Source organism: Thermobia domestica, chromosome 13, assembly GCF_964235325.1.
Source record: "Thermobia domestica chromosome 13, izTheDome1.hap1.1, whole genome shotgun sequence".
In the NCBI taxonomy this organism is placed as follows: Eukaryota; Metazoa; Arthropoda; class Insecta; order Zygentoma; family Lepismatidae; genus Thermobia; species Thermobia domestica.
In genome coordinates, this window is record NC_137466.1 from 71,953,478 (window position 1) to 71,972,207 (window position 18,730).

Consider the following 18,730-nt stretch of genomic DNA (forward strand, 5'->3'; position numbering starts at 1 on the left):
AAAAATTAGGAATCGAGTTTATTGATGAGATGATATACAAACCAGAAGTTGTAGAAATAAATTATTTTGATCACTATAGAGAAAGATGGTAGTGTTTCTGTTTCAAGTGTACCCTAGGAAAATATGTGAAACATACTTCGGGCCGCCCTCTGCCGCTCTTTTACGAAAGAAATCATACCTTTGCTTTGAGGAAAGAACGGGTCTAGGTCAAAACCCCCACAGCCAAAACCCCCACACTCAAGAAATGTCAAAACGCCCACACGATCGGTCATAACCCCCACACAAATGGACAAATCCCCCAAACGCACGAACGGCCAAAACCCCCACAGCCAAAACCCCCACACTCAAGAAATGTCAAAACGCCCACACGATCGGTCAAAACTCCCACACATAGCAACGGTCACAATTTCCACATAAATGGACAAAACCCCCACACAAATGGACAAAACCCCCACACAATCGGACAAATCCCCCACACTCTGAAAATATCGTGATTGCACGTCTTTGTTGTGGCTCTTTACGACGCCCACTTTAGTGTTTCTGTCATTACAAAACAGTGCAAGAAGAATAGTTGCAACATCGGTTTAAGTGGAATAAAAAATGTTATTAAAAAGTACAAGGGCAAGACATACAACCAGGATCATTTCAGAGTGTGGGAGATTTGACCGATTGTGTGGGAGTTTTGTCCATTTGTGTGGGGGTTTTGTCCATTTATGTGGGGATTGTGACCGTTGCTAGGTGTGGCTGTTTTGTCCATTTGTGTGGGAGTTCTGACCGTTGGAGGTTATGACAGATTACCAGTGTTGGGGTTTTGGCTGTGGGGGTTATGACCGTTCGTGTGTTTGGGAGATTTGTCCATTTGTGTGGGGGTTATGACCGTTTGTGTGGGCGTTTTGACATTTCTTGAGTGTGGGTGTTTTGGCTGTGGGGGTTTTGACCGGTTCCCGAAAGAACTGACTGACCTCGATTGTGTTGCCAATTTGTCATTCAGTCGTTGGTCTTTCGAAGTGAAGATCGTACGCTACTTCGAATGCTAATAAGAAGCCCGTAAAATAATTGAGTGTGGCAACCCTGTCCGCATCAAACTATTGAAGAATCTCGGCCACAGTAACTTGTTCCTCCTCTTTTGAGGGATCTACGGGAAAACACCCATCGACAGCAGCGCGAGCAGGGACACACCTGAAATACTCGTAGAAAGGCTCTAGTAAGAAACTGTTTTCTGCAATCGATATAGCATTCTAAGAATAGGTATCATCTTCTCTTTTAACTTACTATTCAAACGGAAAGTAGTTGAAACCAACCACTTTCGGTTTTAACGTTGATTGTTTTAGAGTGAAAACAGTAACAGATAGCGATAAACTGTTTTCTTTAATGAATTAAACGGCCTAAGAATGTATTCCATCCTCACTCTAATATCTCTACTTAAACCAGAAGTGGTATAAATTTAGCACTTTAGTTTTAATTAGTACTTGAGAAAGTGTCACACTGTACAAAGCAAATTCCTTCACGTGGTATACACGTGACAGTGCTACTTGTTTTAGGTGTATATATATATATATATATATATATATATATATATATATATATATATATATATATATATATATATATATATATATATATATATATATATATATATATATATATATATATATATATAACATTAAGGAATAGGCGTTTTGCCTAACATCCAGTCTCTACTAGTAATATGCCATGAAATATTTCTTACGTATACAAGTGATTTCTTTCGGTACAGTTTGTGTGGTATTTCTAAGTTTCAATTTTTCTTTACCTTAATATTTTGAATAATGTCATTACACAATTGCTGCTTTAAATTGTTTCAATCAGTTGTTGCAAAGTATGTCACGATAATAGATTTAATTTGTTAATATATTATTGTGGTTTTATAGCTCAATTCGAAGCGCTACAAGAAGAGTTGATTAGGCGAAGAGAAGAGTGTATTCAGCTTCGAAGTGTTCTAGCAAACAAGACTGAAAATATCAAGAGTATAGCTAGCAGTAACTATGGCCATGATGTAGATCTTATAAATGAAGATGGAGAACTAGTCATGGCATTTGAAGCTCAGAAGAAGATTAATAGGTAAGGCGTTCTTTTATTAACAGGTTTTGACTGGTGATGTGTAAAGTTCCTTTACGTAATAATTTGTGTAGTGTTACATTAACATTAATGGTTGCTCATGGTTTTTATCATCTGGCTTATTTGTATAGCGAATATTGTATACGAGTGACTAAGGCCCGTATTTATAAATCTTCTCTAACATTGGTGAAGACATCTAAGGGCGAGAAAATCTGTTAATAAATCTTATCTTCACCTTGGCAATTCCCTAGGACAGCCTGGGAGCGTGTCAACCTACTCAGCAAGATAATAGAAGCAATTAGAGATCGTTGTGAGTAATCTGTGACAAGAGAAGGCTATTTGAAATATAGAGAACGAAGACTTTATTTCATTTAAGATTTTGTCTGAAATTTGTGTATTTTTAAGTACTTATTTCTCAAATGTCATACAGTTTATATACATACATACATATATATATATATATATATATATATATATATATATATATATATATATATATATATATATATATATATATATTCATTCGAACAGTATGACAGTTCGAATATATGATCCTACATGTGTTGGACTTCATAAATGAATTTAACACAAAAATGAATTTTACACTTAACAGGCAGTTGGAAAATGAGCTTCAGATGGAGAAAACCAAATGGAAAAACCTGGAGGAAGAGTACAAGCAAGAAATTGAAAGGCTTAAAGAGGACAATGATCGTCAACAGAAACTGCTCTCTCAAAACCTTACGAAGAGTCCTCAGTCTCAACAAGAAGCATTTATGCAGCACGAGATCACGAGGTTGACTGCAGAAAATCTGGTAACTACCACTAGTAATTCTTTCTTAGCCATATGCAAAGAAGAGTGAATTAATCCGATTTTTAACCTAACAAAGTACAATCCCACTATTAATGATAAATTTATGTAATACATTTTCAGATTATTATTATTATTATTATTATTATTATTATTATTATTATTATTATTATTATTATTATTATTATTATTTGTTGTTGTTGTAATGTCTATAGTTTAACCAAACAGAACTCTTTATTAACAATAAATAAAAATTCTCATCTTAAAACATCCAAAAAAGACAAAATTTGCGAACGGTTTCGAGACACTCCTCGCGTCCTCTTTTTCGGCCCATCTAAAGAAAATTTTGTTGCTATATAAAAAGCATGATGTATGTGTGTGTAATAAAATTGACGTCATAAGTTTTTAGTTCGATATTAAGATGTCCTTCTCTCCCTACTTTATGGGTAATGAAATGAAATGAAATCTTTATTTTATGTCCCACGATTAGACCGTGTAGGCTAAAGAAGATTATGAGAATGAATGAAATGGAGGAATGAAGGAGGTAGGAGGAAACGGGAGAACCCAGTGGAAACCCGCGCGCACGATGTTTGTCAACTACAAAGCCCACTTGATGCTAGCTGGATTGAACCTAAAACCCCAGGTATCAGTGGTGAACGCTCTACCACTGAGCCACTGCGGCCTACATAATGAAAAATCCTTGGTATATGCTTCTACATAATACCACAAACACTCAATTAAAGATCTTGAACTGACACCCAATTAACGATTTTAACTGCGAATCATTCAACAAAGCTGTTGCTATTTTAATACACGTCGACACATGTATTTAAAAAAAAAAAGTTAGATATGAATCGTGTCAGTGATTAGAACTCGCTATTATCTTCAACTATCTAAAAGTTCTCTGAGAGGCTGTGTGCTGAGTGTAATTGTTACGCAAAATATTCTCCTATGTATTGGTTATTGTTGCAAGCGTTTAATTTTCTGCAGGTATTTTAATTAAATTGTTAATAATTAACAAGTGATAATCCTTTCATATTACTATTTATTTAAACACCCTAATTAATCACAGTTGAAAGAAAACATGAACTGATTCAATTTTTAATTTGGTGTAAATCAAATAATGAAAACATTCCACATTGGTAGGTTATGTTCTGATGTGAGGTTATGTTCTGGATTTCAAACAAAGTTATAGCTTATTACTGAATAATATGTAGAAGAAACGATCAACTAAATGCCAGATCTTTAAGTGGGTTCAAAAATATAATTCAAGAATGGATTTCAGAATACCATTATACATATTACGTAATTTTTGCTTTTTGACTGGCAGTGTAAATAAGCTAATAGAATAAGTGTTAGCGAAAAATTAATTTTAATATTTAGATTAGAAATAATTTCTTTATTAAAATACTTAGAAATTAATTCGTCAAACATTGTGCAGTTAATCAATATAAATTAACTTAGATTTCCGCTATACTTACATCCAGGTAAATAAAGCAAAACGTCGTAAATGACAGTTGTAAAAGCTGTCTTTTAAGTTGACAGTTTTCATTAGAGTCCTTAGTTAGTATGCTATACAGGCTGCACTTGTGCTTAATATTATTTGCATATCAATCTGCTACTTGTGAAACAGACTCTGTTTAGTGCATGTAAAAATAATATACTTTCCTGAGGAATAGGTTCCTGTTTTGTGAAATTTTAACCTTAAACTGTACAAGAGGAGAGAGATTCAGTCTTGACCTTTTAACTAAAATAAGTTAGTAACTTACAATTCATATTTTTGCTTTGTAGGACCTCCAAGAAAAATTGGACACTATGGCTGAACAATGTAAGAAGTACAGGAGGCAGGTGAAATTAATGGCGAAAAAATTGCGAGAAAATGGAGGTAAGTGCTAGTGTCTAAACACTTTCAGCTCTATTAAGGAAGTTATTTATTTTAAGGCGTTCATAATTTAATACAGAGATGCAAATAACTACACGCCCGGGGTGAGTGGTTCATCGGTGCGGGCGAGTATTTGATATCATACCGAAGGTAAGTAAATTATTTCTATTGTGGGATGTGGGCTACTGGCTTTTTTTTTTTTTTTTTTTTTTTTTTTTTTTTTTTTTTTAGCTAGTAAAATTTTGTTGCTTATTTGCATCCCTGATTTAATAGTAATTATAAAAATATTCGTATGTATCTACATTATGTTGCAGTAAAGAAACAAAAGAAGACTGCAATTAACACGTTAATATAAATGAAAAACTGATAACAAGTAAACGTAAAATACAAAGAAGTGAAAGAATAACAAATTAAATTTAAAAATGGCCATAATGGATAAAATATAATTTTACTCATTCATAATCTTAATTTCTGGAAGGAGAAACAATATCAACACCACTACACTTTTTTATCTCAACTTTTAGTAATGTGCTATGTTATTATTTCGTTTTAACAACTGATAATAGTTTACCGTATACGTCTCTTTCTTTATTTGATTTCCGTAATTTAGTACGTATGATCCAGCTTAGATTCTCTTGTGAGTCAACACAATCTTCAGTGTTGACTCAGCATGGAATAAGGTAGCTGGATAGCTACTTATAGTCAGAAGTAGGAATTTTTGGACTAGATAGCTGGGAACAACTGCATTGGAAGTCGATGCACTGACATACATCGTCCAGTTTCGGTGGGAAAGTATATGAGCATTGAAATTTCGATTTAGTGATAGAATTTACTAATATGTATATGGTTACAAGACTGACAATCTTTACAAATGATTCAGGGAGAAGCCGAGCTTGTTCTTTTTAAGATTCTCCCTTTCAGATTTTTTTTTATATTTATTTCGTAAGATGGCGCTTAAATGTTTAATATATATATATATCCATATAGCGAACACAGAAGGTTATAAATACTTAATAAGAAGTCCTTAACAATAATAATGGTACACTGACGTAACGGTGCCTCATATTTCTAAATACCCTTTAAACTTTTTTTTTTTTTTTTTTTTTAATTAACTAAAAACGTAGTTCTCTGACACTTAATAATGAAGAATTCTGGTGGAGGAAAAATGACCTATAATGAAAATCAAAAGGGACCATATACACAAATATGCGAACTCTTTGCTAGCACAATCAATAAACTTTTCAGGAACTCATTTTGATTCTCCTTAAATTCTACATATTGTTCAGAAATTATACTCAGTTTCATTTTCTGTGAGAACTGTCAGCATTTTTAGACTTCCAAACTATACTATACATAAGCGTCAGACGTTTTATAGAACAGCTATGTCCGTCGGTCTGCTGACAAGTATCAGAGCAAAAATTACAAAAGAGCGGGTTTAGCCTCCCAAATATAGGAACTTCCTGCTTCGTTAACTTTGTATTCAAATTGGAAATGGTAGAGATCAGCCATTTCCGGTTCAATAGCCATAAAACTAAAATGGTAACAGATAGCGCCATGCGGTTTTTAACAATCAATTCAACATCTCAAGAGAACATATCACCGCTCACAACTACCGAAACCGGAAGTGGTTAAAATGCACTAGTACTTCCAGTTTCAATACTGATTTCCATAGAGCAAAAACTAAAAGATATTGAAAAGCAATGTCTTACAATGGATTTAACGTCCCAAGAATAGGTTCAATCTTCGTTATCCCTCTATTCAAACCGGAAGCGGTAGAAATCAATCATTTTCGGTTTCAGTATTGATCGCCATAGAACAAAACTGGTAATAGGTAGCGATAAGTGATTTTCTGCAATCGACTCAGCATCTCAAGAAAACGTGTTCTCTGACATATTCAGCGTTCCTAGCTTAACTTTTATCTATCTATTCATACTAGAAATGGTGAAAATTACGACTTCCGGTTATATCACTAATCGCATAATGGATAAGATGGCAGATTGTTCTTTCAAATGTACTCAGTACCGCAAGAATATGTTTCACCTCTGATTTTATTCCTCTATTGAAATCGGCCCAATTAGCATTTCGGTTTCAATAGAAATTTCCATAGAGCCAAAGCAGTAAGAAATAGCGAGCGATATATAATATAGTATAGTATGGATTCAGTGTCTGAGGAACAGGTTTTGTTTTCGGTCTCACAATAGTTATACAGTACATGTACTACTACAAGTATGAATATTGAATTCTCTAAGTTTGGAAGTCTAGTGAAATGAAAGTCACTTGCCAAGACATAGGTAAGAAACAGTATTTTGGTAGGGATGGAGAGCGTAAAAATTACATTCATATACTCATAAATAAAAACATCTTGTTGCTCCACAGAGTACAATCTAGAATCTTTAGTCTTCAGTGGTTTGTTTGACGGTCAAGAAGTCGTGATGCTACTCCAACTTATGTAAGAGTGCCCATGTCCAAATTTAATTGTACTGCCTTCGTTCAAATGAAAATGGCATATGTGCCTGTCTTTCAACGTATGATTATTATTTTTTTTTTTTTTTTTGTTTGTTTGTTTGTTTGTTCAGTTTCACTTGATCGATGTTATGCTTTAAGTCTTTTAGTTGTTTTGAAGAGCCCGATGTTGGAACATGGTTGCATTTTGCTACCTTTTGTGAAATCAGCTTCTTAATATTGCTTACTGACTTCTACCTGGAAAGCAATTATTCATTATTATACAGTGCTTATTATCCTGTTATTTTAGTAGTGGTGTTTGTTCTTTAATAAGATTGTTTATCATTTCAGTGATAGAAAGTACTCCGGAGACCATTGAGGCTGTGAGCAAAGAACAAAGCAATTTGCCCGTTGTAAGAAAGAAGGAGAGGGACTACATGGGCATGTTTGCCTACAGAAAAGAAGACGAATCATTAATCATCAAACATTTGATATTCGGTAAGCAAAGTTTTAACTTCACTTATCATGCACACACACATGAAAAGATAAGTTACGTTCATTTTACACACAAGGAAAACATTTTCAGGAACTAGTTGTTAACATTACCATTTTTTTCTTTACTTTTTCAGTATATTGAAGGGTTTAAGAAAGGTAATATTATTCAATGTTGAAAAGTATTATATCACAATCTTACTGTCAAGGACTAATCAGAGAAATATGATTGGTTATTTCATAGAAATCCGGGTATTTTTTTTCCTAATTTATTTCAGGTGTTAAATTAAAAATTAGCATAATAAAGGTATAATTATTGAAAGTAATATACAGGACTCCCAAAAAGTCTTGTCCCGTCAACTTTAACCAGTAGGAACTTGTAGGATACGTGGAATTGAATGGTGACTCATGCAAATTAAATTCCACTTTTTGCTACGTTTTCCGAGTAATTCGAATAACTCATAAGCCTAACATTGGATTACATTAAAAGGATAAATAAATAAATAAGTAAATAAATATGTTACACAAAGAGTGAAAAAGCGCATGAGTGGACCGGAGTCTTCGATATATCGTGCCGATACGTTAACCACTACGCTACTCAATCCGCTCCCAGGACAGACGTACACTACCTCATTCATGAAGTCTGCGTTATTTCACTCTGACCACATAGTTCGTTGGACAATCCAGTGTCCATATTTAGAACCCCTCTGACGGTTGAGTTACAAATTATGTTGATAAATGGAGGAAACAACCGATTTTTAACACACCAATTCCTCTATAGGTGCGAATTTCATAAAGCACAAAGAGTGAGCTTGTGTACAACTGTTCAGAGAGCAGACTCGGTAGGTAGTGATTAACACATCGACATGGTATGCCGAGGATCCAAGTTCAAGTCCCAGTCTAATCGTGCACTTTCTCACTCTCTGTATAACATTGAATTCGAACCTATAAAGGAATTGATGTAAATTTTAAAAATCGGTTGTTCCCTGAATTCATTAATATCCTCAAAATATCTTTAAAATGATACAAGTACAATTTAAGCATTTTTGTTTCGATCTTAGTATAGGGTACACTATAATCTATCAAAGCAAAGCAGCAGTTTTTCGGCCGACAGTTAATTTTCAAAGACGTAACGACAAAATCGTAATTCTCAGGGACTATCTTTGTATGTGGTAACACGTAATCATTATATGAAGTATGACAGATGTCTATAGATAACTGAAAAACAATAAATGATAACGAAATTATGACATTACTTAAAATGCATAGTATGTATGATAAATATAATTTTATGGACATTGTGTTGTAAAGTAGGATATCTGTAAAATCAGGGCCTGTGACTTTCACCACTGTATGTCCATTGTTAGGTAGTTGCAACAAAAATCTCTACATTCGATCAAAATAGATGTATGCTATATCATCAAGAACGTACTTTGTTGGACTTTCTATCGACCTGTTAAAGAACGAACATTCAGATACAATAGTATGGAGAAACATCGTACGCCATCTGCAATGACGTACACAGAATTCCATAAAGAAAAAGGTGATTCAAGCACCCAGATTCATCTCTTGCAGGACGAACGCGATTTTTGTGTTGATATATTAGTATGGTAAATAACTCGCACTAAATCAGCTTTGTGGTAGGCAAACACTGTGTGCTTCGGTTTCCTCGGGGTTCTCCAGTTTCCTCCTCCTTTCTTCATTCCATTTCATTTATTACCTCTTAGCCTCGGTGTATAATCGTGGGGTCTTACAGTGAAAAATTGCATTTTCAATATGGTATTTTTTTATTTTCCATAAAATGTTGTAGACAGGGTTGAAATATGTAACTTCTTTGCGTACGACACTAGTCATAGGAAACGATGTCTGCTTACGAAGAATTTTTCTTAATAGGATCATTGACAAAGAACTGTAGTCTCTCGTTCTCCTAACTTTTTTGTCTGGATTACTTCTTGTAGTGTGATGTTTACCCTATAGGATGTTAATCCAAGTAGAGTAAGCATTACATAGGTAGTCATTGATCGAATATTTCGCCCGAGCGTTAACGACGAAAGAAGTTATCGCTAGAGTAATAGCTTCTTTCACCGGTAACCACACATAGGCAAAAATTCAAACAACCTTAAACTTATGGATAGAATAAAACTTCAGCATCATTTGAACTGAAAAAGAATATAAAATAATGAGAATTCGTTTATATCAATATATTCCAGCATGCACACCAAAATGAAGAACACGAGGTACAATTTCTGGGTCAGAATAACGCCAATGGTACGCATAAAACAGTGATTATATTTGATGCTAAGCCCGATACTTACATCTCTTCAAATGACATGGACTAATTATAACAATAGAAAATGTAGATGTCTTCTGATTAGAAAAATACAAATGGATATGTACTACTTTACATTTTTGTATGAAATATTTTCAGCAGTGAGTGTAAAATGCTTGTCTTCTCCTGAAGTCGTGGCGTCCAATGCCAGCTACATCACGCAGCTTTGTCTTTGTCCGCTGCTCACGTGAGTCCCACCTATCAGTGACGTAAGCACAGGTAGGACTGTGATTGGCTGCTGTCGATGGCCAAGGCCATCGGCTGCTTCGTCTGCCTCGTTGCTGATATATCCGTTACAAGAACGCATAACGATTAGTTACACTATGCGTGAAAGTGTAGCAGCCTTTAAATTGAAATGATTAAATTGTCTGAATTCGGCATATCAAAAACAATGCACAAATAAGTTTATTACGGTAGCCAACCTTGGCTGACTGACGACACACATTACTGAATGCCGACATCGCATCACACTTCTTTGTTTGTTTATTATTATTATTATTATTATTATTATTATTATTATTATTATTATTATTATTAATAATAATAATAATAATAATAATAATAATAATAATAATAATAATGATGATGTAAAGTTGGTGTAAGCCTACAACTTTCTTTAAAGTAGTGACTATGTAGTACTAAGTGCCCCAGGCCGCTAGAGGCGTTGAGGCACAGTCTGTCTCAGAATTGATTTTAACTAGTTATCAAATGCTTCATGATTCTTGAATACTAAAATTTCGCGACACACTGCAATCATCTGTAAATTACACAGGTTCTGCAGTAAAGCATCGAACATGCCTTATTAACGAAATGACTAATGATTTTTTTTTCTTCCAAAAGAAAACTGGGACTAGACCAATCATCTACTTTAATGGAAGTATACTTCTGTAGTATTGCAACTAGATCGACTAATTACCGATTGATTATAACATGTATTTACAAAATAAAGGCATGGAAGACTTTTGTTTCTTTTCGTTTAATTCAATGTATATAGACAATAATTACATGTCGTTATTTGATGTTACAATGTGGCTAGCTGGTTAGCTGCGAAGATATTCTCTGAAAATTACGCTTTTCTGTTATGTCATTAAAAGTAGATTTCCTACCAAACCAACTTGGCGAAATCTAAATTGCTATGATTAGATAGGTTAACAAGTTCTGTATCTAAAATTAAAACAAAATTGTTCAAATTCCCATTTTATCTATTAGTTGTGAGTCTACGACTTTTTCCAAATTTTTTTCGTTTCTGTCTTTAAGGATTATACAAAAAAAGTCAGAGGATGGCACTTGATTTCTATGCCATAACATTTAACTGCCACTTGGTATTTTATGCTATATCTTTCAACTGCCACTTATCAAGACAGATATTATTTGTCTTCGAAGTTAATGAAACACCTCTTTCTGGAAACCCTGAAATACTTCAATCTGTGAAAAAATTTTGAAAATAATTTTCTGCATTAAAACGTTGTTGCACTACGTTTCGAATTCTCTTACTCTTATTCAAGGTGGTGGATTTTTATATTTTTTATATTAGGAAAAATGTGGAAGGTAAGTAATATAGAACATAGAACACACATTGATAAAATTGTAAAACTTGATCTATTTAGCTCACTGAAAAGTTCTTAACTGATATTTTGACACTACAGTGTCTACAACTTTACTTTTATATCCTCCAGAAAATGAAAGTTTTGCTAAGTCAGCTTATACTTGACAAGGAAACTCATTTGTTTATCATGTTGGAAAATAGTGTAGAATTATTCTTCAACGTTTTATTGTATTTACGCTTATAAAACAACATAGGTTGGAAGAATTTGAAAATCATATTTAACTTTTCAAAAGGGGCAAATTAAACCCTTCCCTTACTATCTATTACTTTACTTTACTAAACTTTCATTAAAAGAAGAATAAGGTTGCAAACATCTTAGCGACCTTGCTTTCCAAGGAAGTAAATAATTAAATTTTTACAACTTCATAATGTAAAAGATGTTGAATCCTAAATGAAATTTATTGAGCAGAGAGCATTAAGCAGTGAAAATGTTTCCTTTTCAGAATTGAAGCCAAAAATCGCTGTGCAGATGTTGCCAGGCCTTCCTGCCTATATATTATTCATGTGTATAAGACATACAGATTACATTAATGATGATGATAAGGTTCGGTCTCTCCTTACATCTACTATCAATGGCATCAAGAGAGTCATCAAAAAACGTCACGAAGATCTTGATACAACGGTTCTCTGGTTAGCAAATACCCTGAGATTATTACATAACCTCAAACAATATGGTGGAGATAAGGTGAGTTTGCTTTCTTGGTAGTTCTGTATTATAGAAAGGATTAATTGTTACAACTTCAAGAATTTCGTAATAACATTTTCGCGTTACATTGATCACAGACGCAAAAGCTAGTTATATCTGAAGGTATCCCCACAAGATGCGCTCGATAAATTGGCAGAAAAATTAGTAAAATAAACACACCATAAATTAAATATATTGTGAAATAAATATGTTCTTGTACCGATATATATATATAAATTCATAAGCATACAGTGTAGTTTTTTTTTTATTATTATTATTATTATTATTATTATTATTATTTTAAAGAAAGAATCTCTATTCGTTGCAATAACAGATTTGATTCGACTTCGGATTCCTGAACACGCTTTAATGAACTTTTCACCTGTGGAGATCACATTTTCAGTCTTAGCTTTAACAGGCTCTTTATTGGAATGAGCTTGTTTATTAACTTCTCTCACATAAATTGTCCAGCTTCTCTCGAACAAATTTTTCTTACCGCAGAAGAAAATCAAAGTTTTAGCATCTTGGAGATTTTTCAGTTATGTTAGCAGTTTCGTTGCTTTTCCAGAGTGCCTTTCCTTTGTTTACTATGTCATAAATACACACCTCATTCGAGAAAATACGGTCTCTATCTGGTATTTTCAGCAACAATCTTGCGAACCGTTCCGTTTGTCTTGTTCAATTTTCTTGCTATATAGCGCGTTGACTTTCCGGAATCTTCGTTAATGATCTGATTTCTGTGCACAATATCGGACTTGCATGAACCGAGTTACCTTGTGCATTTTCCTTGTAATGGAGACATCATGATCAGCGTCGTAGACCTTCTTTATGTTGTGAACTGTACGTAAATGGACGTTCTTGAGGTATGCAATTTCCACAGCAGTTTTCTTTCACAGTGTTCATAAATTACGATTGCTCCAAACATCGTATTTCTTCGACATGATGATTGCCATGAGTATTTAATAGTTACGTTTGAAAAAAAAAGTCAGGTCCTATCCTTATAAATATAGCTTTTTAAAATTTATAAGAAATACGTGAAATAACGAGATGCAAAGTTATTGGCAATTTATCGCGCGCACCATGTAAAGTGTGTAGAGTAGTATCTCAAATTTGTTTGTTTAGTTGGAGTTTGATGTTCCATAAGACTATACGGGATGTGAATCTAAAGCTTAATCTGAAATCCGAACCTCATGTACTCCTAGAAAGAATCGAACTTGGATAAAAATTACTTAATAAGGATTTTCCTTCATTATTATTATTTGTCCTACTTCGATGATTTTTTTTTTATATATATATATAAAAATAGTAGTTACATTTTTAAACATTTTATTTCTTACAGACATTCCAGGCTGAAAATACTCCTAAGCAAAACGAACAATGTCTCCAAAATTTTGATTTGTCAGAATATAGACAAGTACTCAGTGACATTGCAGTCTGGATATATCAGGTGAGTTTTATATATTACAGTAACATTTAGTTTCATTGACTAAATACATGGTTTTGTATCTTACCGGGCCAAAAGTGTCATTAAGGAACTTTTCTTACTTTATCTTTTAATTCTTACATTGAATCCAGTAATCCGGTGCTTGGGGTCCCTGGTTCGATCCCAGCTCGCGCCGTGTGGATTTTGTGGTGGACAAACACCGTGCTCGTGGGTTTTCTCGGGGTTCTCCCGTTTCCTTCCACTTTCTTCATTCCACCATTTCACTCATCTCTCATCATCACCGTCTCCTTTAGCCTAACCGGCATAATCGTGGGACGTAAAACTTAAAGATTTCATTTTTTTTTTTTTTTTTTTTTTTAATCCAGTAATGGCCTGTCAAAGGGTTAACGTTATAATTGCGAAATATTGTCTAACAGAATATTCGCTATACATAATATTTATTATTAAAGTTGTGATCGAAGTGTCAAATATGATGTCACACTAAGATAGTTTATCGTAAATTTGACAGTTTTATTGCCTTATATTTTACATTGAAAATATATATATATATATATATATATATATATCACATCACATTTGTAATAAGTTGATTGGACTGAATGTATTAAGATATAATTCTTTTCTTTTAGGGAGTGATTCGGCTACTTGAGGAGAAGGTGCAACCGATGATTGTTCCTGCTATTTTGGAACATGAAGCTATCTCAGGCCTTTCGGGTATGAAACCAGGAGGCATGAGAGGACGTGCAGCTTCCCTCTCGCGCGAATTGGAATCTCCCATCAGCGCTCAAAAGGCTATGCAGCAACTACTGCATGAGCTCAACTGTTTCTACACAACGTTAGGATTGCACGGTGTCGATCCAGAACTTGTAGTACAGGTGTTCCGGCAGGTAAGAAAGCCATAACTAGAATATTAGTGCTTAGGAAAAGTAAATAAATACTGGAAAATAAATAAATAAATAAAAACACAAAAGGATCGTACGTTAAAGTTTTATCTCACTTCTATGTATTAAGTAATAAATGAGTTTGTACTTGATGTATTTTTAATTTTGTGCTACATTTATTTCCTTAACTTACTGGAAAAATTATCTGGCAGGTTTTATCAGAACACTCTTCTGACTGCTTTTTGGTAGACAGAGAAAACTAAACTTCCACTTAGAACGTAAATACATAAATGAAAACGTACTAATATGAAGGAAACTTAAATGTGACCATTCAGATATTTGTGTTCTAAAGTATAAGTTTAGTTTTCAACGTATACCAAGAAGCAGTCAGAAAAAAATTAAATAGTAGTAGTTCAGTGTTTTTCTTCGAATCTGCTAACGATGTTGCCTGTAAGTTAAGGAGAGTAAAGCAAAAAAGCACATAATAACGAGTTTATTTTTATTACTTAATAGATATGATTTTAATTTAACATTCCATCATGAAATTTTTATTAATTAAATTGTAATTGTATACGTCATAGGTGATAGAAATTTGGAATCAATCGAACGGATTGAAACGAAGTAGATAATTGTAACAAATGGATCAGTTTTTAAAAGTGTAGTATGGAAGATAAAAATCAATCGTATGTTTGCAACACTGTAGAACTACGATTTTCCTGGACCGATTGTATCACCACAACTAAAAACGTGGATAAAATCTGTACCTGAGAGCATGAAGTGCATAAGTCACAAATCCTTGTTTTCCAGAAAACAGCAAAAACATTTACTTAAGCACTAAATACATATTGGACATACTACATTATATACTTGGTTAATTACGTCATCAACCCATATAGAACAAAATACAACCAACGATTCGTTGCAGACCTCCTAAAGGTATACAAAGGTGGTTTTAATTCATTTTTGCGAAAACTGGACTGACTTACTTCAAGCTCTCAGGTACAGAAGTGTCCCACTACCGCAATTTCCGATTAAAAATTAACTGCTAGGAAAATATATCATTTCGTGTGTTATAATATAACGTCTAAGCCTCTTATTACTTTAAATATTGCGTTTAATGTTTTATATAAAAAGACCAAGCAAATATCTTATTACACTGAGTAACTTCTACATCCTACCAGAAACTTCTAGATGGCTTAGTAGCCAGAAAGGTATAGGAAAAGGTTTGCTGCTGAGAATACAGAATCTGTGATTTATCGTGATCATACTGTATTTGTTTTAAGTTGATGTTAATATACTTTTTGATCATAATTTTGAATTTGAATTTTGAATTGTATCTATAATATTACTAACAAAGAATTTTGTTCCAACAAGAAATGAGAGTTAATTTCTACTCAAATTTTAATCAAGACTGTTTTGTTATAGTCTATTGGCAAATTTTCAGGAATAAGACAGTACATAAAGTACTTTCTTACGGATTATCCTCGAAATTATTGGGTACTTAAATTTTGAAGTACAGATAACCAACCACTGTTTTCTTTTCTTCTTGCCAGCTCTTCTACTTCGTGTGTGCAGCCTCCCTCAATAATTTGTTGCTAAGGAAAGATTTGTGCCATTGGTCAAAGGGAATGCAAATTCGATACAACTTGTCTCATATGGAACAATGGATTCGGGACCACAAAATGCAGGTATGTTTAGTTACATTATGGAAATATGTGTTCTGATCCAAAAGTTGCACTATAAATCAACGGTGCAGAGTATATTTGAATGGGTGAAAACTACCACAGTATAAGTTTTTAAATCTTGTTTGTGAGAAAATGAGTTTAAAGTTGACTGAGATCATAGTGTTCCTACAGAAAAGTGTGATTATAAATAACTATATAGCTGGCAAATTACATTCTGCGTAGATATCTTTACTACCACATGAACTTCTTTGTATGTAATTAATATTTATGAACTTATTTCAATTTTGGTCAGAATACCCAGTTATAGTTTTCAGTAATTCATTTAGAACAGAATGAATTCCCGAAATTTGAAGTACAGAAAATATTTTTTACGTGGGGATAAAAGTAGTCACTTTCAGCTTACCAATGCGTGATATAGGAGCGCGCTTTTACAACTCGAGAAGTCACGGTGAGAAACACGTTAAGTAAAGTAGAGAAGATGATGAGGTAGGGAGAGTGAAGTAAATAAGTATTGGCAATGTACAAGTTGTTATGGATCCGCAAGTAGCCTATCTACAACTACGCTATCCATGTTTTTGTATACCTATCACCACGCTGTCTTTTATCAACTTCAGGTTTCATATCTGTTACATTCTCTCTCCGTATGATTTCTGTAGAAAGAGAACAGCACATTGTGACGTCATGGAGCATTCGGTTGGAATAATTTATAGAATTTCTGTGTTTCGTTGAATTTTCTCGATTAATATTACGTTTGTGGTCAGGACCCTACTAAACATCTTACGTACGATTTTTCGTCGACTACACAGACTTGCGCTAACTTTTAAATGCTTACAATGATATTTTCTTTCCATAATAACACTGATAAGGAACTTGACACGGATAGAAACGGAAGTGTGCTGTAATGGACGTTAAACTCCAAAGAAGTTCACCATTTTCTCTTTAATATGCGTCAATAATCACGTAATACGCTTTGTAAACGATCGGTATACATTTACATTTTTTTTAAGCAACTTACGTCACTTTTCATTAGAAACTGGTATTTTCTGCCAGCATACCTTTGTGCCAAGTGGCTTTGTTTCTTTTTTTATGCGAGTGTTCGGAATTAGAGTATCCATGAAGTATTTGACTTCACATAGAAACCTAAATAGTGGTTCAAATTCCACTTTAAACAGTAGGTTTCGTCTTATAGTGTCTTCCTGCAGAAAAAAGACATCAAACTTGAGACAGTTCATTCTCGTCTGTATAATTCTTCCAAGGAGAATGCCTTATCCCACGTCCTGACTATATTCAAACTTCAAAGAACGGTTACGAATACCCAATAATTTTTAGTCCTGTGTTGAAAGACGAGAAATTGATTTCTTTTATTGACCGACTTTTCACTTTCATTACTGATGCCTGGCTTACTGACATTCTCTGATCATATTTCTTGTACATAGTATTTGTCATTCATTTTGAGGTCTCATTTATTATTTTACATATTATAGTTCCATTTTATTTTGTGCTTTTTCCTTTGAAAATTTTATTTTGTTTTAAGTTCTCTTATTCAGCTGTTATATCGACTTACTTTTTATTAATCCTTGTTCCTAACTTGGCATTCCATAATTAGATTGTGTTCTCTCCACTATCCTCGTTATTAGAGAAACAAAAATGCATTCATCGCTTATGTTCCCATTAAACTACCAATTACTAAATTAGTGAATCAATTATTTTTCTGCAAAATATTTTCCCAGGACTAATATTATTTTCCCCAACATAGTTCACAAATTTGAATTTTATTGAAAATTAAACCTTTACTTCTACTAGTTCTACTTTAAAAAGTGTGTATAGTTCTCTTTGAATTTCATACCTCGTACCAGTTTTCCATCGTGTATTCGAAGTCTCTCTCGGGGGCCGCGGTGGCTCAGTGGTAGAGCGTTCACCTCTGGTGCTAGGGGTCTCGGGTTCAAACCCTGCTCCCGCCAAGTGAACTTTGTGGTGGACAAACACCGTGTGCGTGGGTTTTCTCGGGGTTCTCCCGTTTCCTCCCACTTTCTTCATTCCACCATTTCATTCATCTCTCATCTTCACCGTCTCCTTTAGCCTAACCGGCATAACCGTGGGACGTAAAACTCAAAAATTTCATTTCATTTTCGAAGTCTCTCTCATTTCCACATCGCAAGTAAAATGGTTATGGCGTCACAAAACTTTGAAAACAGATGAATAGCTGGATATAAGTTCTTAATCAGTAACTTTCATTATAGGGATGCGAAACCAGATGAGGTGTTACAATCGTATTGAAAATATAGTGAAACGTTAGTGAATAATAACTTTATTTCATATTTGCCTACTTTGGTATTTCCTTCTTTCCTGACTACATTAATTATACAGGGTGGCCCGAAA

At 33.8% G+C, this 18,730-nt stretch overlaps 1 protein-coding gene across 1 annotated transcript in view; it reads left to right on the top strand.

Annotated features, from left to right (window-relative positions):
• Positions 1-18,730, top strand: part of didum (dilute class unconventional myosin) — a 295,555-nt gene that overhangs the window by 259,396 nt on the left and 17,429 nt on the right. The window contains exons 23-30 of the mRNA XM_081735899.1: positions 1,911-2,100; positions 2,711-2,909; positions 4,697-4,790; positions 7,581-7,727; positions 12,100-12,341; positions 13,681-13,788; positions 14,415-14,672; positions 16,220-16,354. Of these exons, the coding sequence (XP_081592025.1) occupies positions 1,911-2,100; positions 2,711-2,909; positions 4,697-4,790; positions 7,581-7,727; positions 12,100-12,341; positions 13,681-13,788; positions 14,415-14,672; positions 16,220-16,354 (1,373 nt within the window). The remainder of the gene's footprint in view (positions 1-1,910; positions 2,101-2,710; positions 2,910-4,696; positions 4,791-7,580; positions 7,728-12,099; positions 12,342-13,680; positions 13,789-14,414; positions 14,673-16,219; positions 16,355-18,730) is intronic.